At 42.6% G+C, this 26,925-nt stretch overlaps 1 protein-coding gene across 10 annotated transcripts in view; it reads right to left on the bottom strand.

The window, feature by feature from the left end:
- LOC308665351 (galectin-3-like) overlaps nt 1-26,219 on the bottom strand; it is a 42,127-nt gene extending 15,908 nt beyond the window's left edge. Inside the window, exons 1-6 of one of the 10 annotated variants that reach the window (XR_014025880.1) lie at nt 25,902-26,218; nt 18,511-18,538; nt 16,873-17,571; nt 14,739-14,770; nt 11,871-11,970; nt 11,247-11,314 (exon numbers count right to left, since the gene is read on the bottom strand). Coding sequence is in view for 6 of the 10 variants with exons in the window: in XM_081323267.1 (XP_081179393.1) it covers nt 14,759-14,770; nt 16,873-17,571; nt 18,511-18,534 (735 nt within the window). In the remaining 4 variants the exon portion in view is untranslated. The other 9 variants (XM_081323273.1, XM_081323274.1, XM_081323267.1 and 6 more) reach the window with 9 other exon arrangements.
- Between the last annotated feature and the right edge of the window lie 706 nt (nt 26,220-26,925).

The raw sequence follows: 26,925 nt of genomic DNA, 5'->3' as shown, positions 1-26,925 counted from the left end.
CAGGGGTGTCAAACTGCTGGCCCGCGGGCCGGAGCATCACGGAAAAACCGCGCCCATCCCATTGCCGGCAATGGGAAAAAGTTCCGATACGTCGCGCGACGTCACGTGACATTGCGAGTTTAACATGTCTGAGATAGAGTAACTGGTCCAAGGTCACCCAGCTGACTTCTGCATAAGATGGGACTAGAATTCAGCCACCCAGTTACTAGCACGATGTCCTCACTGCCACACCAATTGGCTCTTCTATCTGCCTCTACATTATGCCAATTTGTGTCCCTCCCTTCCTTCCTTCCTTCCTAAAGGTTATGCTTTAGACAAAGATTACGGAATTTGCACTAAATGCAATAAAGGAAGAGGTAAAGAAAAGGAAGTTAAGCTTCGTCTGGGTTTACACATTATACTAATTCAAAATGTAGCTTCGGCTGAACATCTTACATGAATGTAGCCAATGTGATTTGAAAATTATAGTTAATAATTTAGCACATTGTGTGAATTCAACCCACTGTGGCTTGAGCACAATCCATAATTAAGCAAACCATGGCTAACAGTGACATAGAAAGACAATCAAGGACTGTTGACACTCAGGGGTGTCAAACTCTCAACGTCACGTATCACGGCTTTTTTGCCATTGCCGGCAATGGGGTGGGCGTGGTTTCGCTATGATGCATCCAGCCCGCGGGCCGGCAGTTTGACACCCCTGCCCTGACTGTTGAAACAGCCTGAGGCAAAGACACCATTTGTCATTTGATTTCTGCACAGTAGGTAGAGATTGAAACTCTGCCCTGCTGTTTCTGTCCGATGATGGTAACTTTCAAATTCTGCAGATAAGCCTTTCCTGGCCTGACCTTATACACAGATGGCTGCTTTCAGGAAGTTGGTGAGTGCAGGAATATCAAAGTTACCTGATGCCATTTAAATACTGTAACACTGAAATGTCACAATATTAAGATACAGATTAGAAATTAGGAAGAAATCCTTGACAGCAATTCTATTTGAGTAGAATAGGTTAAGATATGTAAGGTTTTTTCCCCTTTCACTGGAGTTTTTCCAACATCCTGGATAATCATCTATTAGGGATAGTGAAGTAAACCCTGCAGTGTGAAGGAGGTTGGACTGGGTGACCTCTGAGGTCCCTTCCAATTGTAGGATTCTATGACTGTTGAACCACCCTCGCTACCAAGACTGAAAAGAAGGAACGCCTTGAATGGGTGAGGGCTAGGACGTTTAAAGATCTGACTTCTCCCACATGAAGCCTGCCTACTGAGATCTTGTGTGAAGGTCTTGTGAAGACGTCTGCATTTATTTTTATTATTTATTTTATTAGATTTATATACCGCCCTTTCCAGAAGGACTCAGGGCGGTTTACACGGCATTTTAAAATGACACCAATACGAAATACAAAAGTTAAAAAACAATTAAAAAGATTAAATTATCCCTGAAAATAAAAACCCCAGTTAAAATTCTCAACCTGGGCCGGAGAGCTCAAATGACCGAAGGTCAGGGGCAGTCCTGAGCTCCACGGGCAGCTGGTTCCAGAGGGCAGGTGCACCCTGAGAAGACCCTCCCTGTGGGAGCGCACTGGACGAAGGGAACTTGATGCTGGACCCTCGCCATTTAGGGCTTTATAGGTCATCACCAGCTGGGGTGAGGGAAACGGGGGTCTCTTTAATGGCAGGCTGGGCTGAGTTCAGCTACAAACGGTTCACCTCCCTCAGTAAAATCTGCCACAACCTTAGGGGTGAGCTACGGACTATGGGTGGTGCATATAATTCTGAATTATTACCCTGATTCCAGGGGGCACTGTCCATCATTGACACGTAACAAGTAGTCCTCGACTTAACAAAAGAAACTTTGGGCTCAGTCGTGGCTGTGACTTTTGCTCCATTTTGCCACCTTTTTTTTGTTGCAGTTGCGAAGTGAATCCCTGCAGTTGTTAAGTTAGTAACATGGTTGTTAAATGACTCTGCCTTCCTCATTGATTTTGCTCGTCCGAAAGTCGCAAAAGGGGATCACAGGACCCCGGGGACGCTGCAAGTGTCAAAAATACGAGTCAGCTGCCAAGCGTCTAAATTATGATTGTGTGACCGTGGGGATGCTGCAAAGGTCGTAACTGTGAAAACCGGTGATAAGTCATTTTTTCCCCCAGTACCGTTGTAAACTACTAACGGTCACTAAACGAACTGTTGTAAGTCGAGGACTACCTGTATTCGTGCGTATCCTGTATATTGCCTCAAAAGTGAGACGCCCCGAGGTCCGCGCTCGCCCCTTCTCCTTTCTGACCCGCCCTGGCTGGAGGCTTCTGCCGGGAAGTCCATCCCTCGCCCAAATTGCTGCTTTGGGCGGGGCGGGCAAGAAGAAAAGTCCCACCAACTTTTCCACTCGGCTTCCCCAAAGCCGCCTCCCATCCAGAGGGTTGTGGGGTTTCCTTCCTAGCGTTTGTCTCCACAAATCCCCGGCTCCTCTTTTTTTTTGCCGAAAGAAAATGTTGGCGAGGGAGAACTACAAGCCCTTCCTGTCGCGCAAGGCAAAGGAAGAGGGCACCGTCTCCCTTTCCCGCCCGCCACCCCCCCGCGCGCAAAAAGTGGTTCCGTCCTCGCCTTCCCGCCGCCACTTACCTGGCCGGATCCCGCTGGAGACCCTGGGCTGACTTGGCCGAGCGGCAGAGAAGGATTCCGGCTGGGCGGGACCTCGGAGCAGCTCAAATACGTGGGCCCGTCCCCGGACCGCCCCGTCCTTTCCGCTCCAGCGGCAGCCTGACTTGCCACGGCCGGTTCTCCCCCCCCCCCGCCCCCCACCGGCGCAGGCTGATTGCCAGCAACTCTCCCCGAGCGGTTTCAGCCTTCGCCTCATTCAAGGCAGGCGTCTTGGAAAAACATATTTTTGCCTCAAACCCTCTTCGCAGGTCCCTGATGCTGTCTGAGCTTGGTGGGTTTCTTGCAGACCTTTCATTGCCAAAGTAGGTAACGTCATCAGTGCATGGGGTAATGCAGGGGTCTTCAAACTTGGCCCTTTTATGACTTGTGGACTTCAACTCCCAGAATTCCTCAGCCAGGCATGCTGGTTGAGGAATTCTGGGAGTTGAAGTCCACCAGACATAAAAGGGCCAAGTTTGAAGACCCTTGGGGTAATGAAAGGTCTGCAAGAAACCCACCAAGCTCAGAGAGCACCGGGGACCCCACAGTTCAACCCTAAGCCACAAGTATTCTCTTCTGTCAGTACAGTCAGCGCTTCGCAGAGTTGGAAAGATAAATTGGGCTTGGGATGTGCGTTTGTGAAGGAGAGCTGCACAACCTCATCTGTTGGATCTCCCGGGAAAGAGAAAATTGAGATAGTGATGTCATTCCTAAGAATTAGAGGAGAAGCTAAAGGCTCAAACCCCTTTTCTGATTGAGCCAAATGACATCATGGAGCAGTGGTGGCCATTTGCAGTCTGGCAACAGAGGTAGCATCTTCCATGATGACAGTGGAGATAGCCTGTCTCCCCAAGACGTTAGCGTGGGGGTTTTATTGCTCTGTAAATGAACTTTCTGGAAAAGCTTTCCTCTTTACTCAAGAACCAGATTGGAAAAAATGGGCAAATATTAGGCTGGTATTGTCAAAAAAGAAGAAACTTTCTTAAACAGTTGTTAGGAAAGCAAAAATCTAACAAACGTAGTTTCACCCAGATTTCCGTTGCAACAATGATCAAATACAGATGGCTATATTTACACAAGACACTACCCATTTTTTTTTAAAAAAGTCACAGCTTATAAAATTAAATCAGTGTTTGAGATTGCACAATACACTGGTATTTTTAAAAACAAAGTAATCAGATTAGGCAGTCACAGCCTTATTGCCATGAAAGCCAGGGTGGAGAATGGTCACTAAGGGGATATCAGCCATATTATAGTACTTGAATTTGTGTGTGTGTTACATACTATTATTTACAATTTTTCATGAAGCATGAATGTAAATCCAGAAAACAACACTTTCTTTGCCTATAGAACAGTTTTATTCATTGATTCCTGCATCAAGATTGGAAGAATCTACCCCTTGGCAACTCTTAGTGTGGACTTCAGTTCACAGAATTCTCTATGCTGGTTGTGGAATTCTGGGGGTTGAAGTCTACAAGCCTGGAAATTGCCACTGTTGGAAAACTCAGAACGGTGGCTGGAATTGGGTATGTCTAGTTTAATGAAAAGAAGGACTAGAGGTGACATGATAGCAGTCTTCCAATATCTCAGGGGCTGCCACAAAGAAGAGGGAATCAAGCTATTCTCCAAAGCGCCTGAAGGCTAGACAAGAGGCAATGGATGGAAACTAATCAAGGAGAGAACCAACCTAGAACTAAGGAGAAACTTCCTGACAGTTAGAATTTCCACATTAATCAGTGGCACAATTTGCCTCCAGACGTTGTGGGTGTCCCAACGCTGGATGTTTTTAAGAAGATACTGGACTGCCATTTGTCTGAAATGGTGTAGGGTTTCCTGCCTGAGAAGGGGGTTGGACTAGAAGACCTCCAAGGTCGCTTCCAACTGTTATTCTGTTAATACATATCTCTTATATGAAATTAAACTCCTACATTGCACAAGACGTGACTCAATGAACCATGGTATATTAAATAAACTTCAACTAGCTGTTGACACAACAAAAAAACCCTATGTTCCATTTATTGCATTAGTGAGCCAGGCCACAGCTGCAGAAATGTCCCCCCAGACTTCCTCCCCATGTAGCAATATGAACCAAAAGCAAGCAAAACCCTTATCAACCATATCCAATGTATGGCAGCCACAGGGAAGCATGCTGTCACAGTTATAAACCCAAAGCTCTGGCTATTGTGATTAAATGTTTGTCTTGTGAAAAACAGCTTGAAGGTTGGGTTTATTACTATGGGGACCTGCAGAAGAATTATTCATCACTTGTTTTCTATTCTTGTGATGTTGCTACAGCAGCAAGAAGGGGAAGTCCATTTATTAACATAGCTGGTACTCTGCTAATATTTTGATGGAGACAAAAGACACTGTAAACTGTTGCTGAACCAAACTAAAGAGGCCACTTCATGTGGTTTGTAAACCATAGCTTAAGGGTTGCAGTTTGTGTAAATCTGAACATTGTCATTGGGGCACCAATGTGTTATGAAAAAATCAAATAGTGGCCATGGCCATTTAATCTTATGTTGTGAGAGTTTGATCACACCACTGCAACCACTATCTTGACTTTCTTCATCCTTTCTCCGTCCCTTGTTTGTCATCCATCTGGGTGGAACATTTTTTGGCAGATTCAGCCTGAACCAAACATTTGTGAAATCAAACATTTTTTTTAATCCCATTTATATCCCGCCCTTCTCCGAAGACTCAGGGCGGCTTACAATCTAAAGCACAAATCAATGTGCTTAGCAATAGCCTTCATTCTATGTATATGCCTGCTTATTAGGGCTTTTGCGCCCCTCCCCCCAAGCGGCATTATTACAAAGTCAGCTTATTGCCCCCAACAATCTGGGTCCTCATTTTACCTACCTCGGAAGGATGGAAGGCTGAGTCAACCTTGAGCCTGGTGGGATGCGAACCTGCACTAATTGCAGGCAGCTGGTGTTACTTAAGGAGGCATTAGCCCACTGCTCCACCAAGGCTCTTTCAGTGGCTGAAACTGATATCAATAAAGATTTTCAATTCTATGTCATCTCACAGAGAACAGACTCCTAAAGAAACAGATATATGATCATGGCAACCCAGTGTTTACTTGGGAGGTGCACCCCTTGCCTTTTTGTGCATGTTTATGTTTACAGGTTGGCAACATTAAGCAGAAGCCAATGTTGGTATGTCTTACACGACCCACTATGCTGAAGGTGCAGAAATATAATTTCTTAGGGACAAAGGTTAGCATCCCTCTACTTCCTAATTTATAATTGTCTTCATTAAATAATATTATGTAAAACATTATTGACTGAGAAGGATTATTCTCTCAAAGAGGATACTGTGCTATTCAGAGAAATATAATGACAGATTTATCAAATTTATATAACCACACATCTTACAAGTGACTCCATGTAGTGTAGAACAATGCTAAAAACAGTTAATACAAAACAATTATTATTAAAATATTAAAAAGCTATAAAAAACTAAAAAAGAAATATGAAGAGATGTTAATAACAGTGGAGCCACCTCAATAATTCACCAAACCTATGGGGTCCATTCAGGGCTGCTCATAGTTATTTAAAATGTGTGTCTGTTTATTAATATACCCGGATACAAAAAAAATCAGAATTACTAACATTTCAGCAGGCATATAGTGAGTAAGTGTGGTTGATTTGTGAGGGTATACGCTTCTTCTTCTCCTCACTTCACCTATTTAGTTTCAGTTCTCATCTTATCATGAGTTTTTAGTCATGGCTTAAGTCTGGCAGCTCTTCTGAGACAGAGCTGTTCAGCTCTCCCCCTTTTTCTACAAGCATCAGAATCACATGGATTCTCCAAAGGAGCACAACTTGCCAGACGATCTTACTGTTGCTCATGTGAGTACCTTATCTATTGGAATCACATGGCTCCCAGTCACAGGCCACAACTCCAGAATGAAGCGATGACACAACTTATTCTGCAAAAACAGCTATGAGTCACACTTTGGAGCAATTCAAATTCCTTTCCAAGTCTTAAAACACATAAAATGTATTCCTTCAGGAACCTATACAGTAGCTCTCTGAAGACAGATTGGCATTATCATAGCATCTCCTTTTTACAGACAAGACCACACTTGGAATTTTGTGTCCAGTTTTGGTTGCCACAATATAAAAAACATGTTGAGACTCTAGAAAGAGTTTAAAGAAGAGCAACAAAGGTGATTAGGGACTGGAGGCTGAAACATATGAAGAACGGTTGCAGGAACTGGGTATGTCTAGTTTAATGAAGAGAACGACTAGAGGTGATATGATAGCAGTGTTCCAATATCTAAGAAGGGGGTAACATATTCTCCAAAGCACCTGAAGGCAGAACAAGAGGCAATTGATGGAAACTAATTAAGGAGAGAACCAACCTCCTTAAATGAGAAAATGACATGATACAGCTTGCCTTCCGAGGTTGCGGTGCTCTAACACTGGAAGTTTTAAAGATGAGATTGGACAACCAATTGTCTGAAATGGTATAGAGTTTCCTGCTTGAGCAGAGGGTTGGACTAGAAAACATCCAAGGTCCCTTGCAACTCTACTAAAAAGATTGCATCTGGGAAAATAATGATTTGCCTCAGTTTGACTGAACTGCACCAGGGACTTGTTATTTAACATTGTTACTCCAGCTTTTTCCATCTTGTGCTCTCCGGTTGTGTTCGGACAGTTTCTCCTGATCCCCAGTTATTGGCCTTGCTGGTTGGGAATTCATGCAGTTACATCACTGGAAGGAACTATTTAGTCAAAGTCCTCGCCCATTGCTGGAATGCAAATTAAAGCCTGATGGCTGCCCAGCTTGTATTGAATATTCTCAATGAAAAGGAACCCATTACGCTACAAGGAAACTAGTTGCACTTTCAGACTCCTCTTGCTGTTAGGAATCTGACTTCTAAGTTATATTTGCATGTGCTGGACACAGAATGAAGAACCATATTAATACTCTTCTGTGGGACATCCGACTTTCAGATATCGCAAGTCTGCAGAATGAGTGGTGAAAGTTTCTTGAAAAACAGTGCTCTCTTCTGGCTGAACCATGAAACTGCATTTGTAGTTTAAAAGGCAAGAACAGGTCATCCTCTCCTTACAACCATGTTTAGCAGTTACACTAAAAACTTATATTTGGTCACCTTTAAGACCATTGCAGCATCCCCATGGTCATGTGATTAAAATTCAGGTGCTTGGCAGCTGGCATGTATTTACGATGGTTACAGCATTCTCAGCCAGTTTCAAACAAGCAATAAATGGGTGAAGTTAGATTCATTTAATGACTGCATAGGTTTTTTTAAAAAAAATCCCATTTATATCCCGCCCTTCTCCGAAGACTCAGGGCGGCTTACAATCTAAAGCACAAATCAATGTGCTTAGCAATAGCCTTCATTCTATGTATATGCCTGCTTATTATTAGGGCTTTGGGGGGGGCAAGCAGCATTATTACTAAGTCAGCTTATTGCCCCCAACAATCTGGGTCCTCATTTTACCTACCTCGGAAGGATAGAAGGCTGAGTCAACCTTGAGCCTGGTGGGATGCGAACCTGCACTACAGTAATTGCAGGCAGCTGGTGTTACTTAAGGAGGCATTAGCCCACTGCTCCACCAAGGCTCTTTATAGTTCCTTTATAACTAATGTGATTCTCTTAACAACCATGGCAAAAAAGTTATAAAATCAGGCATGGCTCACTTAACAACTACCATACCTGGCTTAGCAATGGAAATTCTCATTCCAATTGTGGACTTAAGTCAAGGACTACCTGCAGATTTGTAGGTTAATCGGTTAAGGTTTATAGAGACTACAATACAATTCATAGATGGGACGCTACTAGAATATTACTAGATTACTGCCATGCACTCTCCATGGGGCTGCCTTTAAAGACCACTCAGAATTACACATGCATACTATCCCGTGGGAGCAGAAGATACCTTTGCTATGGGGATACCTAACCCTGCATTGGAGGATTTAAAATGCCAGCTTTAACTTCTAAAGCCTTTTATGGCGTGGCCCAAGTTATCTTCAGGACCTTTGCCTACTGGAATTGGCCCTAATCAATGTCATCTTGTTGGAGAAAGTAGCTAGTGGTTCCTCAGTTTCAGGAGGGATAGAAGATTTGCTTTTGGGAAGTTTGAAAGTACTGCTTTTCTACAGCAGCACCAGTCCTCAGGAATAGCCTCCTTGTATATGATAGTTAGATTAGCTCCAACTTTAGCTGCCCCCCCCAGAAGCATCTGAAAACATCCTTTGGGAGAGTGTTTGAATGTCATTAAGGATTCTATCGTTAAATGGACTGTGGAGATTCTAGTTGTTTGTATATTCCCATAAAATCACTGTTGCATTGTGGAATGATATAAACATGAGGAATAAATAACAGTAAAACATTATTATGCATCTGATGAAACTGGAATCTATATAGAACCTTATTTAGCACATTTTAGCACGGTGGCTCAGTGGGTTAGGACGCTGAGCTTGTCGATCAGAAGGTCGGCAGTTTGGTGGGTCGAATCCCGAGTGCCGCGTAACAGAGTGAGTGCCTGTTACTTGTCCCAGCTTCTGCCAACCTAGCAGTTCGAAAGCATGTAAAAATGCAAGTAGAAAAATAGGGACCACTCCGGTGGGAAGGTAACAGCGTTCCGTGCGCCTTTGGCGTCTAGTCATGCCGGCCACATGACCACGGAGACGTCCTCAGACAAGCGCTGGCTCTTCGGCTTTGAAACGGAGATGAGCACCAGCCCCTAGAGTTGGAAACGACTAGCACGCATGTGCGGGGGAACCTTTACCTTAGCACATATTTTAAGTAGTTGACTTGATTATAGCAACTCATGTGTAAGTAGCATTGCTTTCCAGAGCTGATGCGCATGACTCATAATTATTTTTGTTCTCTATGCTACCAACATTGAGATGCTATTTATAAAGTCCACCATTAAACACCGAAACTCATTAGGCCAGTCACACTCTTAGTCCAACTAAGTTTGCTTGTGTGTGTGAGACATAAGTCTTGTACTGCACATACAATACCATGCCAATTAAAACCACAGTGCTACTATAAATCCTGGCAGTCAATCAAGTGGGATTTGGGGTGGGGGAGAGCGTGCTTCCCAACACAGGTCGGTCTCCACAGCATTTTTTCTTCCTGCTTGCTCAGGCTTCACAGAGGTGTTTATCTGTTGTTGACAAATGTCAAATTATCAGGTTTATTCCTGGTCATAAATCCACATTTATGAGTAGAGTTCATCGCTCAAAAGTCATGATTTCAGAAAGAAATCAGTAAGCAAAACTTTCTTCAAAATTTAAAAAGTGCATTTCCAAGGCAAACCAAGAGTTGAGACTTTCCCTCCCAAAGGATATTTCACAAAATCTCAGCCTGTGGAGTTGTTTCTTACACAGCCCCAGCTCCAAGCTCCACCCAAGCATAGCTGTTTCTCATCTGCCCTGGACTTCTTTTGAAATTAACTCTATTGAGCGTAGTTGGCTGTAGACCAGGGATCTTCAAACCTGGTGCTTTTATGACTCGTGGACTTCAACTCCCAGAATTCCTAAGCCAGCGTGCCTGGCTGAGGAATTCTGGGAGTTGAAGTCCACGAGTCATAAAGGCCAAGTTTGAAGACCTCTGCTGTAGACAGTTAAGCACCCTATCAACATTGTGCTTTTGGTTGCTGCCTCTTTAATGCCTACGCATTGGTGGGCTGATTGGAAGAAATCCTTGGTTAAGGTCAGGCCATCTTGCCTTGGGCTCCACTTTTCTTGAATGCTGGTTTTGATTCATCCTGATTCTTTTTCTTCTCTGAGAACTTCTGGGATCAGGCTATGACTAATTCAAGGGATTTTTTTCCATGCAAATTACGTACCATATTCTGATTTAAGAGTTACTGTACAGTATGCAAATTCAATGATCCAGGAATTCAACATTCTATTTATCTTCCAGATCACGTTGTCCCAGAGGTTCAGCAATTTCCAGAATTGTCCAGACTAGAAGGGGACAAAGCCCACACCTTAATCTTTAGTAGAAACTTTTTTTTCAGTTACGGTCAAAAAAGTGTTTAAGTTGAATATTTTTTTATATTGGTGCAGCACAAATTTTCTATAGGACTGAGGGATAATCTGGAGTTGTATTTATTTCCATTATTTCTCCACTATGGGGAGAATATTTCTAGCAATGGTAGATACCCATGACATTTTTTGGCTAAATTTTGCTGATTAATTTTCTCTAAAGGATCTATTTGTCCTTGTGCTATCAAAAAGTAAAACAGCTTCACATGTTTTGGTGTTCCCCCATTTTAGTCTAAAGTTACATCTTTTATAGAACTGGCAAAATTGTATTTGTCAATTTGAATTGGATGTCCCTGTAATATTACCTATCTCTTGTCTCTTTCATCCCCTGTGATATAATGAATTAAGGTAAGAGAGATAGTAAAGGTATTAGTTTTCTTAGCATCTAACCAAAATAAATTACCCAGAATCTTTTGTAATGCTACAACAATCAAAGTGTATTAAAAATCACTTTGTAAGTAAAAACCCTTGCTACAGAGGCAAGTAGCTGAAATAAATCTTTTATGAAGTGTACTGTGCAGTCTCATCTTGAAAGTATGCTAAATGTCTACGTGTATACAAAAAGTAACACCATTTTCAAAAAATATCAAATCCTGTATTTAAAGCCTCTTCACTACCAACATACAGCAAATATTTGTCATCTATAAAGAAAAAAATACAGCAGCAAGTGATATGGTCTATACTTCAGAAGTGTGATTGCTTAATATTTCCATGTCATAAACAAAAGCAGTTAAATAACCATCCCAGAAGCACAAGCCAAACAACCCACCCCAAACTTCTCGGCACTTTTAGCTCACAAGGAACACAATAAACAATACAAATTTCATTGCATAACAAGCATCATGCCCCAAATCACTCACACATGAGACAGAAGGATTAAAAAGGTTTTACTACACAGCATCAAACTACAATTGCTTTCTGAAAGGGAGTCTTCCATTGTTGGAGGAATAGTATCTCGATATGGCAGGAAAAAAATCTCTTAATATGAAGGAATAAGATAAGCAGAGATGCTGAACCCCTAGTAAGAAAGCAAGCTTTGTTTTAGTTGGGTTTTGAACCACAAAGCTCGCCCATTTTTAAAATCTGATTGTATCTTGTCTTTTCTTATTAACTAAAGGATTTCCAGCCAGGTTATAGGGGCACGGAAAGGCAAATAACGTGTACAAGATGATGTCCTCACACTCAAATGCAACTTACAGGTTAGCCTTGAATGTCTGGATACAAGGACAGAACTGTGTCAGTTGCATACTGTTTTGCTGTCTCTGCAGTTTCTTACAGTCCTCTTTGCCTCCAGCATCTAAGTGATACATCAAAGGTAAATTAAAGGCTGACAGAATGTTTTGTAGGCAGAAAGGTGTTCATGAAATATTTCTGTGGAAAGGGGACCAAGGCATTGAATGTGGAATTATGCCACAAGAAAAATCAAGCAAACAGCTAATAGGCTTGCAAAATGTCTGGCAACAAAGGTGCAAATGCTGCTCCATGCCTATCAGATAACTGAGTCTTTTCTGCCTTCCCAGCCCTTAAGCAGCAGAATTTGAATGATCTGTACAGATAACATTTAGTGTTTCTTTAACTATATAAAATGCTGCATAGCAGTTTTCTTATGTTACAATCCCTTATTTGGGGCAATGGCTGACAACCTATGTCAAGTGCAGGCCTAGAATCTCAGCCAATCCCACCAGCAGATATAACATGTAGGAAGTCCTACCAGAATGCTTCTACTTCTAGTTTAAGCAGGGTCCGACTCTGACATAGCTCCAACCCTATAACCACTTACATAAAAGTCACTGACGTTAATAGGACTTCCTTCTGAGTAGATTTGTATGGGATTATACTGACAGCTAGAAACACAAAATCATGTTTATCGAAAATTTAGCTTTAGGATGGGGATAAAATCTCTTCTATGAACTTGATTTTAAGTTTTAGCCAAAAAAAAAGTATTCTATCATCTTAGAAACTTTGCAAAACATCTTTCAGCATTCTTCAAGATTTCATAAAATTAATATTTCTAGAGCAGGCAGAACACAGAATAATACTAACCTGTTCTATATTTTGATCCACATTTCTTGTTTCATATAATTGCATTTGCCTCAAGAGTGTTCTGCCAATTCATTGTCTCCCTTACTACAAGCCAACATAGGAAATATCTAAATTTTTCAAATTTGAACTGCAATTCTGACAGTGTCTTAGTATCTTTCTACAGTTGAAACTTGTCAGTACTTCACTTTGATATTTCTACATTATAGCTGATTCCTTTTTAAAGCCAATACTACACTGCAAACTGGAACATATGGAGCAAGAAGATGTCATCAGAAATAAATTTATCAACTGTGTACTCAAAATGAGAAAAAGAGATGCCCCTACAATGAAGAAAAACACACCTATCCTCAAATAACTGCTTTAAATAATACGAAGTTAATGGGATGTTACTTCGGAGTTCATTAGCATTGGGGCCCTCAATCAAAGCTATCTGAAAATATCTAATAATTTAGCTTACTTGTGTAACTTGCCAAGGTGCAGTTCTCACCAGTAAGCTAAATTATCTGATATTTCCAAGGATCACTAGAATTCTAAACTGTACAAATTTTTGTGGTTTAAAGTAATGGGAAGGTACAATATCCAAGAAAAGCTGACAATTGAGAAAAGACAGGAAGATAACATGTGGGGATGGGGAAAACTAGGACAAGAAGAGATAGGGAAGAAAATGAAGGGCCTTTTCAAATTCATTTGATTTGAGGAAATAAACATTTCCCCAAACACTACAGCACATATGTCTGAGTCACATCCATTCTTACCTAAATTAAGCTAGTCCATTACTTCTTAGGCAGAACATGGGATTCCCTAAAAATCTCTTCTGTAAAGTTATTCCCTAAAGAAAGCTTGGAAATAGCCAATTTATGATAAAACGTTAGACATCTACGTTAAGCAAATTTCTGGAGACCACAGAAGGAAGTTATCAACTTTTAAAACATGGACTTATCAGTAAGACAGTGATGAACAGTTGTACTCTTTGTGAACCGTGATAAATGAGTCCAGCATATTTCCTCCATGGGAAATTCCACAAGGGACTGGCTTTTTGGTGTTCACCCTAAAACTGAAGTGAGAAAACTGTACATCTAGATTGTTGCATCTACTGCCAGTATTTACCAAGTACATTTTAACTAATCACATTGCAATAATCTAATCATGAGCATTAAGAGACATCCTCAAGTAGAGAAACTTTCCTGTTTAGTTTGTTATCCCGAGACCAGATGTTCACATGAAAGTAAAGCTTCCAAATTAATTTTCAGAGACTCTGGAGCTGCCAGAGAAGAGATTGTACTGATTACATTCCCACCCCTTCTTGCAAGAACTTTTTAGAAGAAATTTTGCTTTCAGAAGTGAAGTGCACAAAACTCTTCAAATTGTTTTGAGGCTCACTCAAGCTAAAACCAAAATGTTTTAGCTTCAGACTTAAAAGCAGGTAATTTTTAGATGGCTCCCCAAAATATGATGACTAATACAGCTGGGAAACTCATGTCAGAAATATCTATTTGAACTACCTGAATATCTAAACCAAAGTGATGCTCCCCAAGTGTGTTTGTTGTAGGAATTAAGCCTCAAATACCAGATATTCATCTCTACAAAGATTTGTCAAATAGAACAAATCAAGTCTGATGTTGAGAACTGCTTTAAATTAACGTGCTTTGCTTCTCTTCAATTTGATGAAGGGTGCCTAGCTCATTTCTTCAGAAGCTTCTCCAGATAACTGAAATTATTTAAATTAAGATGTGGTCTGTCAATCAGGTCAGTCCTTTAAATCCGCAATTAAGACACAGTTGTAGTATTGATCCAGGGTTAGTCCTTACTCATTAGGTTAATGTCACTTGATGAAATCTTGACTAGAGTAAGGATTAGAGAGCTGGGGCAGTCAACTTGTTTATCCTAATCCATCTCACACAAAATAAGCGTTGGAGGAGTGCTCCTTCACACCACAAATGGGCTGGCAGAACACAGTAGGCTCTTCAAGACTCCAAAAGATTACTAAAAACTTTTCTTTGTAAATAGGTAGGGAGGCAGTACCTCATCAGCCTGCCACAAGTTCAACGGTAGGGCTGAAAAAAAAAGATAAACATAAAAACAATCAGTTTCTATTGTTCCAAGATCAAATACTTTTAGTTAAAAACAATGAAACAGAAAAGTTAGAATTTGTCAGGTATGTATTGCCATTTTGTATGAACTACCTGCAGCTTCTTGATAACCACTTGCAGGGGGTCAAAGCAAATGTCAAATTCCGACAAGGATAAATAGCAATGATTGGCCCAGAAACATTTGATGCTTCTGACAGAATAAAGGTAAATGGTAGAGGAGTCCCTGCGGATTTTACTCCGCTAGTCATTGCTGACTACAGGGTGTGTGTGCTCATCTCCGTTTCAAGGCCATTGAGCCAGGGCTGTCGAAGACATTTCCGTGGTCATGTGGCTAGTGTGACGTCACGGAGCAGTTACCTTCCCACCAAAGTGGTACCTATTTATCTACTCGCATTTGCATGCTTTCGAACCGCCGCTAAGTTGGCAGGAGCCAGGGCGAGGACGGGAACTCAGCTTGTCACGTGGCGCTTGGGTCTCGAACCTGGGCTGCCAGCTTTCCAGATGACAAGCCCAACATCTTAACCACTGAGCCACCGCGCCACTCCCTTGTGACAGAATAGCTCCTGGAAAATGGGTACAGGTACTCCTCGACTTACAACCATTTGTTTAGTGACCCTTTGAAGTTACAATGGTACTGAAAAAAGTGACTTATGACCGTTTTTCACACTTACGATCATTGCAGCATCCCCATGATTACGTGATCAACCCTGGCAATTGACATGTATTTGTAACGGCTGCAGTGTCCCAGGGTCATGTGATCACTTTTTGTAACCTTCTGACAAGCGAAGTCAACGGGGAAGCCAGATTCACTTAACAACCCTGTTACTAGTTTAAGAACTGTAGTGATTCACTTAACAACTGTATTGTTTAGCAATGGAAATTTTAGGCTGAATTGTGGTTGTAAGTCAAGGACTAACCACACTAAGCCAATAAAACAGCATGCTTTTAAATGGCATCTATTGGCCAGAGAATGCCGCTGTCTCTGTCTGTCTCATAGCCAGACAACGACACATCATGTGAAGTGACTAGAATCAGTGTGGAAATCCCAACCTTCTTATCAACAACAGCCATGCCTGATCTTTCCCTTTTTTCCCCCTAAACCAACAGGTATTTTGCATGCAAACTCTAAGGGTTATAGTAAAATATAAAAAAAAATGTGTTTGCAATTTTACCTGGACAGTGGGTAGAACTGTCAACATCAATACCAAAAACATCTTAAATGACATTTTATTAACAAAAAATATTGCTGCGAACTGAGCTTGTCGATCAGAAGGTCGGCAGTTTGGCGGGTCGAATCCCGAGTGCCACGTAACAGAGTGAGCGCCTGTTACTCGTCCCAGCTTCTGCCAACCTAGCAGTTCGAAAGCGCGTAAAAATGCAAGTAGAAAAATAGGGACCACTACGGTGGGAAGGTAACAGCGTTCCGTGCACCTTTGGCGTCTAGTCATGCTGTCCACATGACCACGGAGACATCCTCAGACAAACGCTGGCTCTTCAGCTTTGAAACGGAGATGAGCACCGGCCCCTAGAGTTGGAAACGACTAGCACGCATGTGCAGGAGAACCTTTACCTTTTAACTGGGCTCCGCTGCACTTATATAGTAGGAAAGGCTTGAGTACATGATGTTGTTGATGGAGATGCAATGAGATTAATAATTTATTTTAAACACATGCTAATACAATGCCCTATAATTGTTCCTTTTCCAAGAGGATGAAGGTAACATCCTCACATTTGAAAAGATTGTTAAATCTGATGGCAGGACCAATTATTTTACATTTACATTCTATATAACAGGGAAGCCATCCTATTCAGAGGTATTGAACTTTCCCTGTAAATGCCCAGTTTCAAGATATGGTATAGGGCAATTATGAAGTTTTACTTTCCATATACAACAATGTGCACTCTACACACATTTTGCAACCAGGGCTCCTTAGACAAATTCACATAGAAACATTGGAAGCCACTGCAATAAAAAAATAACTACATTCAATGGGCATGAATTTGATTACTAGACTCCTTTCCCTCTGAAGCTTAGCTGCATCGTAACTGAGAAAAGTCTTACTTACATGAGGGCCACCAGGTATGGATGGTGCTCCAGCAGGCGCAGGTGGCACTTGGTAAGGATTAGGTGGTGTTGGGTACAGCCCTGGAGCTGGATAGGATCCTGTTGGTGGAGGAAATGGGGCAGGAGGCGAAGGTCCCCATGGTCCTGGGGGGACAGCACCCCATGGCACTGTAGGTGCAGCCCCCGGAGTCTGAGTGGGAGTGGAATATGGCCCTGGAGGTGGATATGGTACACTAGGTGCAGGGTACTGTCCCCCAACTGAGGCTCCCCACCCTCCAGCAGGCATGGATCCCCATGCTCCAACAGCAGCAGGGGGTGCACCTGGTTCAGTGGGGCCCCCATATGGCCTTGGAATCTCGGGGAAGGGCATGTTTGGTGGTGGATATTGCCCTGGCGGGGTAGGACCAGGGGGTGGATACGGAGCACCTGGAGGACAAGAAGAACCAGGAGGAGGAAAAGGAACTGGTGCCCCAGGGGGGAGGGAAGGATACATTCCTGTTGGTGGGGGTCCAAAAGGCACGTTGGAAGTCGATGAGCTAGGAGGCAAACCGGATGGAGCTGTAGGAGGAGCACTTGGTGCGTTATTCCAGGGACTGGAGGTTGGCCAGGCTTGTGGAGGCTGGCTGGGCTGTTGAGGTGGCTTTGTATTGCCCACTGAGGAACTCTTGGCAGGGGAACTCTCCGGCAGAGCATCGGCCAGCTGGGAAAACAAAATATCAGTGGGATCTTGTGACCAACGCTTGACCAATGGTAACTTCTTACTCATCTACTATTTAAACTGGAGACAATGAAAGAGGAACAACATGTGTGTGGAGGGGTGTGTGTGTGCGCGCGCGCATGTTGAACAGGCTTGTGGAGTATGCCATGCTGGGAGACTGATGCTGAGACCACCTTAGTAAGGAACAGCTACATAGGCTAGTTCAGTGGCAGCAGTGGTTGTAGGCAGGGATGGAAGGCAATGAGAAGCTCAGAGGTGAGCCAGAAAGGCAAGCCAGTGGAATACTGTATGCTGTGCTGGAACATCAGCAGCATCTACTGAGGGAGATGGACGGTTTAGACATAGGAAATATCAATCAATCAATGGAGAGGGATTGAAACTGAACATTAAGAAAACCAAGATCATGGTATCCGGCCATCTCAATCCCTGGCAAATAGATGGGGAAGAAATGGAGGTAGTGACAGAGAAAACAGGTACACAGAGAAGGAAAGATGTTGGAAAGTAAGAGTGTGTGTGTGTGTGTGTGTGTGTGTGCGCGCGTGTGTTGTGGGGGGCAATGGATCTATTACTCTTTTGATTACCTGATTGAGTAGTCATTAACCAAGGACTAAAACTGTATTCCAAATTTTCTTTGCAACAAACTGACCTACAGTTTCAGCAGAACTTCCAAAATGTGAGGAATTGGTTTCAGGTTCGAAACAAAGCGCATTTTCCATTTTGGGTACACCCTTGCTTATTTAGTGCTTTATAAAAAGTCACTTTATGAAAACTCATAAAAACTCACTTGTCACCTATTTAACATACTAGTGAGACTTTCTCTATAAAAAGCAACACTTCAATCTATTGCAAGATCTCGATTCTTTTCATTACTTGTTACAAATTGTTTACATTTTATGAGGCTGACAGAAATGGACCACTCACCGAAAAATCATCAGCAGCTAGCATTTTCCTGAAAAAAGAAAACAATGATTACTTTAATGAACCTCTGGCTGCAGTATACAAAAATAAAATAAAAGGTAAATTTCTTGGCCTGATGGCAGGATCCACTTGCAACCCCTGTTACGTATCTTTAAGTCTTCGTTTAAAGAACAATGCAAAAGCTACAATTTAGGAACAAAGACCACAATCACAATGAAACACAGAGTGCGCTTAGATCAGGGGTAGGCAACCTCGGCTCTTTTATGACTCATGGACTTCAACTCCCAGAATTCCTGAGTCAGCACAGCTGTTGAATTCTGGGAGTTGAAGTCCATGAGTCATAAAAGAGCCGAGGTTGCCTACCCCTGGCTTAGATGAAAGATTCTGACTGAAGCTGAGGGTGGTGTGGGGGGGGGGGGTCATGACAGAACTTGATAAAAAGAGGAAAAGGAAGAGACACCATAAATAGCCTGTCAAAGAATGAATCTTCATCTGCCAAGCACAAGAATTTTGTCTGGTTTTAACGGTGATTCCATTTTCTTAAGTGAGCAATGAAGTGTGACCCGAAGCATCAGCAAAAGCTGCTGGATGTTTGCAGCCATCAGACATTCTGTTTTGGTCATCCTGAATGGCTCTCCAAAACATCACAACTCAAAGATCTGCCTACCTGTGCCAAGCCCCTGAGCTAATATATAAATTGATGGCATAATAATGAGACATATGTAGAGAGGGCAGCCACCCAAAAATATTGTCCTCAGATATCTTTATTGCAGCTGGCATTATTCACATTTTCCCAACCTGAGTCATTAAATCGCAAATGTGTTACAGGTAGGCTTCAACTTACAACCTACAACTTACAATTTAATGACTGTTCAAAGTTACAATGGCGCTGGAAAAGTGACTTATGACAGGTCCTCACACTTATGACCGTTTACAGAACCCCAGGGGCCGTGTAATCAAAATTTGGTTGCTTGGCAACCAGCACGTATTTATGATGGTTGCAATGTCCCAGGGTCATGTGACCATCATTTGTGATCTTCCCAGAGGGCTTCCAACAAGCAAAGTCAATAGGGGAAGCCAGATTCACTTAATGACCTTGGCAAAACAATGTCATAAAATCAGACACACTCACTCAATTGGCTGCATGACTTCTGTCATTTTTGGCAGAAAACTCCTCCCTCCTGACTTCAACAGGCACTTAGGAATTTTACCGAATCTGGCCTTGGCTTCCTGTGCTGAACGAGGAAACCGATGGCTTCAGCTGGATCATTCTAAAACAGGCATGTCAAACTCGCGACGTCACATGAGGTCGCACGACATCTCTCAACTTTTTCCCCATTCCCATCAATGGGGTGGGCGCAGCTTCAGTATGATGGACCCGGCCCACGGGCTGGCAGTTTGACACGCCTGTTCTAAAAGAACACATGCTGGTAAAAAAAATCACTCCGCCACTCAGTTATGGAAGAGCTAAAAATAGGATTCTTTCAGCGGCAATAGCTGCTCCTCTACTAATCATCACTGCTGGTGCCACACCTATGCTAGGAATGGGGAAAGATAAATATAACCAGATAGTTCTTGCTTGCTGCTCATTGAACCTAGGTTGGACCCAGCTGTGATCAAGAGGTCAGAAAGGTTCTTGCATATCTTGCATGGGTCCGGATTACTTACGGGAGCACCTGCTGCCGGCGTCTACTTCCTGTGCGCTCCCACAGAGAGGGCCTCCTCAGGGTGCCGCCGGTCAGAGAGTGTCAGCTTGCGGCCCCCAGGGGGAGAGCATTCTCTGTGGGCGCGCCAGCCCTTTGGAATCAATTACCGGTTGAGCTCCGGATGGCTCCCGACCTTCGCTCTTTCCGCTGTGATCTGAAAACTTACCTATTTGAACAAGCCGGCCTGGTCTAATGGATTTGAGGTATTTTATTTAGTATTTTTAATTATTTATTGTAATGGGCTAGCTCTATTTAATCTTATTTTTAACTTTTGTATATTGTATTTTTATTGCCCTGTACACCGCCCTGAGTCCTTCGGGAGAAGGGCGGTATAGAAATTAAATTAAATAAAGAAATAAAGAAATATCTCACCCTCAGAGAGAAGCCTAGAAGAAACAGGCAATATTATATATAAACACCGAGAGAAGACAACAACACTGAAGCTCAAGTAACAGATCAAGAGCTATATTCTATACTGTCTACATAATTTCCTCTGAATACACTATTTTACGGTAGAACATAACAGGAGTCTGAAGAAACAGCTTGAGTTAGGTAAGCATAAGACAGTCTAATGACCATAAACTGATTTCTCTCTGTTGATGGAACCGATTATCTCTTAAAAATATCTGTTTCAATAACTGATACTTTACTTATTTATTTAATGCATTTGTAAGCCCACCCAAATCAAACTGGCATTCTGGATTCTGGTTAGCATACAATGCAAGTAAATAGCAACGACAAAAATACAACATTAAAAAAAGAGCACGTAAAATATAGCATGTAAAATGACGAATGTCATAATAACCAAGAGATTCCACTAAGCATCATTCAAATGCCTGGAGAAAAGGGGCTTTTTAAACGGCTTTCCTAAACGCAAGCAGAGTTCATATATCGGAGGCAGACTGTTCCAGAATACAAGGACAGCCATTCCCAGCTTCCATAAGATGATAACGTTTAGATTTGGGAACCTGGAGTATGCCTTCCCTATGGGAGTGGGTGGGACAGACAGGTGCTCTTGGGAGGAGATAATCCCACAGGTAGCTCAGTTCTATTAAACATATTAAGCACCTAAACATAATAATTTACACACCATACAATTAATGTCCTATAAACATCTTGTTTTAATAATTTTTATTAAAATTGACAGATCAACAAATACAACACAGGGAAAATATAAAAGAAAAAAGTGCAGAGAAAAAAATTAAAAACACATTTTGCCATAGAAAGTTTTCTTACCCTTAGATTCAAAATCTTCATATATTTTAAATGGGATTTTAAATAAACCACAGGAAGGATTCTTATAATTAATTTTAAAATCTTATTTCAAATCCATCTGGCCCTTAGTCTGTTTACAAGTTTCCAAAAATCACAGTTTAATCACCCTTTTGCTGTTTATTTCAAACTAAAAAGAAATTTATGTCCTTAAATTTTTGTGAAAATTCTTGTAATGAAACCTGTTGTTCTGAAGGTTCTTAATATATATAAAAAAACAGTTAACAAATAATTTCTAGAAATGTGGGTAAACACAATGTCCATTTGAAGGCTCCAAACAACAGGCAAAGCTGCCTTTCCCTTATTTTCTAGAGCAATGATGGCGAACCTTTTAGAGACTGAGTGCCCAAAAACTGCTTCCACCCCACCCTGCCCGCCCCACCCCCTGCCCGCCTGCCCTACCCCCATCCCGCTGTTCCACTGATTCATTGTTCTGTCAGAAAATTTCTCCTTAGTTCTAGGTTGCTTCTCTCTTTGGTTAGTTTCCATTCGTTGCTTCTTGTCCTGCCTTCAGGTGCTTTGGAGCAGAGCTTTTCAACCTTTTCACCCATTGTACCACTTTTAGGATATGGCAACATCCGAGTGCCACCAGTCGCCTAGCGAGGTGTCAAAAACTTGATGACAAAAAAAAGAGGGAGGAAAAAAGTGATGAAGTACAGGTAGTCCTCGACTTACAACAGTTCGCTTAGTGACTGTTCGAAGTTACAATGGCACTGAAAAAAGTGCCCCCCAAGACACAGCCGAGCAAGACACCTGCCTGCCCACCCGGCAGTGCTCTTCCTCCTGTCCGAGGCTTTCATTGTTGTATTTCTGTTGAGGATTGGCAGCAGGGGTGGAGTGGGGGTGTTTGGTTTTTATTCCCCCCATCTGCTGGGTGGTTGCAGCAGGTTTTGGTCACTTCAAAGACCCTGGGACACTGTGACCGTCATAAATATGAATCAGTTGCCAAGCATCTGAATGTAAATCACAAGACGCTGGAGATGCTGCAATATTCCAGCTGATCGGTGCTTCTTCTGGGCTCAGAAGTGCCAGGATCAACAGCGAGCTCCAGCAGGGGCCTGGCACTGATCCTAGTGTGGTTTCACCAAGGCATTGTAAAGTGGTATTAACACTTCAAGTGATCTTGATTCTATCTCTGTTAATGCAGTTTAGCACTGTGTTGGTTGTTTTGGCAGCTGCAGCACACTGCTGGCTCATAGGACAATTGAGCCCTGACAGCCCCAAAGAAGCGCTGATCCTCGCGCTTTCGCTGAGCTCTGACAGCCCTGCAGCTCCAGCCATCTCTTGCTCAAGCTTGTGCGGTGCTGCCACTGGTTCAGTTCATTCCCCTCCCCCATCACTTTTCTAGGATGGTGGTGTGCCACCTCCCAGGTGCCAATGTACCACAGGTGGTTCCCGTACCACTGGTTGAAAATCCCTTCTTTGGAGAATAGCTTGACTCCCTCTTCTTTGTGGCAACCCCTGAGATATTGGAACACTGGTATCATGTCACCCCTCGTCCTTCTCTTCATCAAACTAGACAATTCCAGCAACCGTTCCTTATGTTTTAGCCCCCAGTCCCCTAATCATCTTTGTTACTCTTCTCTGTACCCTTTCTAGAGTCTCAACATGTTTTTTACATCGTGGTGACCAAAACTGGATGCAGTATTCCAAGTGTGGCCTCACCAAGGCATTGTAAAGTGGTATTAACTCTTCACATGATCTTGATTCTATCCCTCTGCTAATGCAGCCTAGCACTGTGTTGACTTTTTTGGCAGCTGCAGCACACTGCTGGCTCATATTTAAGTGATTGTCCACTAGGACTCCGAGATCTCTCTCACAGTTACTACTACTGAGCAAGGTACAATTGCTTTGTGTGAAAGGAACCAAAGATCTGATCATTTCAAAATCACTGGAGGCTAATGTTTTAATTTGACTTTAATTCAGGCCCTATCTTAAGTACTGTGTGCAATTTTGGGGATGATAGTTTGAAAAGGGTTCAAAGAAATTGAAACAGGTTCAGGCAGAGAACAATTATTAAAGGAGTAGAACTAAACCCTATAAAAAGAAGTTGAAGAAGCTGGTATACTGTCTTTAGCTTTGCAAAAAAAATAACAATTTGGGAGGAGGATGGCACTCTTAAATTCCTGGCAGGATTTCACAGAGAAAGTCAAGATTTGTTCACTTTCATTCCAGACTGGAGGATGAAAAGTGGATTTAAGTCACAGAGTGGTGATTCCAATTGAATATCTGATTAAAAAAACCTTTGTCTAATAGTAAGAGCAGCTCAATCATGGAATAAAGTTGCCCAGAAGAGTGTGGGTCTCTCAAGTGGAAGCTGGACAATCCAAGATGCTGTGATTCAGACTGTTGCACTGGGCAGATCTGATGGCCTCTTCCAACTCTGTTGTAAAATACACACCTTCTCTAAAGAAGTTCAAACATATAATGCATAGATACCAGGAAAAAGGTGGTTCAGCCTCCTGAAAATGTGTGTGTTCCCCGTTTTCTAAGGCTCCTCAGAACATTTACAAAAGAAATCTGTTTTTTTAAAAACACCACAAAGAGTGTGACAAAGAGTTTCTCTCTGTACTTTACCAGAATTGTTAAAGCTTGGTTTAAAATATCCAGATAATTACAAGATACAGGAGAGATACAGAATCGTCTCTGCTGTTATTTAGTAGCCATGTGGGATTTTGTGATCCAGATATGACAGCCCTATATTTCAAAGCTAAAATTGAGCTTTCTTTGTAAAATACCTATTTTGAAGAAAGAGTTTGGTAAATCACCTTCAACAGTAGCCAGAACTTTAAAAGATACTTCTCACAAGGCCATATTTGCACAATACTATCCCAGTTAAGTGAACCATAATTTATTGAATTTGCCTAGTACTCTGGATCTATACAACACACTGCATAACAATACTGTACATTGTGTGAGCCCAGTCCAATAATGCTTATTTTATGGAGTATTAAATTATATTTGGCAACATTTTCTTTTCTTGATTGATGCTAAAAATGTTCTATTTTCCATCCAAAATGTGTTTTTTTCCAATCTGTACACTCAGAAAGGCACGGTCAAGAAATGCATCTTTGCCTAATACTTCTGCAAGTGGTGGTGTTCCATGATTTCCTCATCCATGACAGGATACCAGGAAATTCCCAGATTTATTTCCTTTACTGACGACATCATAAATACTCTCTACTTGGATGAGCATCTTTTAGGGCTCTTTTAAGAATCTGAATGAAATTACAGGGCCTCTGAATAACAAAGTACGTATATTTTCACCATTAAACTCCCTCCTCAAACCCCAGAATCAAATAAAAGTCACGTTGCAGAGAACTAGCAATCTCAAAGCCCGCAAGGCAGCACAAAGGGAGTTTGGGAGCCACCTCCATTAACCGATCAACCGTAACTTACAAAGTGCAATATCCAAGTACCTATGCAACACACAAGTAATGTATTATTTATTTATTTATTTATTTTATTTTAATTCCATTTATATCCCGCCCTTCTCCGAAGACTCAGGGCGGCTTACAAGCTTAGCAGTAGCCTTCATTCTATGTATTATGCCTGCTTATTAGGGCTTTCACACACACCCCAAGCGGCATTATTACAAAGTCAGCTTAATTGCCCCCAACAATCTGGGTCCTCATTTTACCTACCTTGGAAGGATGGAAGGCTGAGTCAACCTTGAGCCTGGTGGGACTCGAACCTGCACTAATTGCAGGCAGCTGTAGGATGGTGCATGAACCAAATCCATTGTTGAAAAATTCTAACACAAGTTTTAGATACCGGCGTGTCTGTGAGCCACGCAACTAGCTAGCCCAGGGGTAGGCAACCTTGGCTCTTTTATGACTCGTGGACTTCAACTCCCAGAATTCCTGAGCCAGCATAGCTGGCTCAGGAATTCTGGGAGTTGAAGTCCACGAGTCATAAAAGAGCCGAGGTTGCCTACCTCTGAGCTAGCCAAATAACCGCCCTCCTCATTCAGCTCCCTCCCCACGTTACGGGTTAAGCATCCCGATTAAAACAGAAGCAGCTCCTCTAGGTAGGGCACTGTGTTAGGCAGAGATGGACAAGAAGCCTTCTGAGCCTTGAACCTGCGCCTTTCAAGGCCCTTTCAGACGCCACTCCAATGCTGCAACTTACCTGATGAAGCAAAGCCCTGGGCTCCTCGGGAAACCGAGGGTTGCCCACGGGCGCTTCTGCGTGAGCCAGAGGGAAAGAAAAAAAAAAACAAAAAACAAAAACGGCAAAGAGGCAAACGCCACCGTCCGTTTAGAGGAGGCCCCGCCGCACAAGAGGCTGAGAGGTTAAGAGGCGAGCGAGGCCTCCTTCTCCTCCTCTCCACGTTCAGCCCAAACCCGAAACCGACGGGAAAAAAAAACCCCAAGCCCAGGCCGTGTCGGCCTCTCCCCAGCAGCATCGACGTACCTGGGCCGCGCTGAGGAAGCTTGACGACAGAAAACCACAACGGCGACAGGCGCCGATCTCTCGCTCGTTCCTCCCTCCCTCTCGTCTCAACCAAGCGGAAGTGAGCGTTGTTGTCGCTTTGCCACTACATCCGCCTTTCTGGAGAGAGGAAAGATGGGAAAGAGAGGGAAGGGGGGGGGAAATGGTCACGTGATCAGGCCACCAGCTAACCAGGCTCGCGATCCTATTGGGCAGATCGAGGGGGCACGTGATCTCGACCCTCCCTTCCCGAGCCTTTAACCCCTTCCCGCGCGGAAATAGGCTGTGATTGTGCACGTGACGTTCCCTTATTCTCCAGTTGCTCGGCCTTCTTCCGCCTAAAGGTGGTGTCTTCCGTTCCCCCCACCACCACCACAGCATCTCCTGGTGGTGGGAGGAGAAAACTACACGTTGGATTAAACTGGATTTACGTTTTGCGCTTTCTAGCCGGGGGAGAAGTTTTGCAGTTTCGTATTTTGCCCCAGTACAAGAATAATAGAGTTGGATGGGAACTTGGGGGTCTTTTCATCCAACTCCCTGCTCAAGCAGAAGACCCTGTACCATTCTGGACAAATGGTTGTCCGCTCTCTTCTTTCAAATCTCCAGTGATGAAACATCACAAATTCTGGAGGCAAATTGTTCCACTGACTAATTGTTTTGACAAGAAATTTCTCCTTAGTTCTGAGCTGGATCTCTTCTTGATAGGTTGCATCCATTACTTCTTGTTTTGTCCTTAGGTCCCTCGGCAAATAAATTGACACCTTTTTCACTGTAACATCCTCTCATATGTCGGAAGACTGCTGTCATGTCAAACCTGGTCCTTTTATGGCTTAAAGTTTCTGGTCCTTAATAAAGGAAAATAAATAAAGGTTATCCTTTTATAAATTGTATCAAGTGTAACACCAATGAATTGAATCAAATGTAACACCAATGAATTGTATCAAATGTAACACTAAGATGTGGGGCTATCTATTTCCTGCTCAGACAGAGAACTCACAAATGATAA

Source organism: Vipera berus (genome assembly GCF_964194415.1).
Source record: "Vipera berus genome assembly, chromosome: 1".
Taxonomy (NCBI): domain Eukaryota; kingdom Metazoa; phylum Chordata; class Lepidosauria; order Squamata; family Viperidae; genus Vipera; species Vipera berus.
Note: the sequence above shows the minus strand (reverse complement) of the source record. Positions and strands in the feature narration are given on the sequence as shown.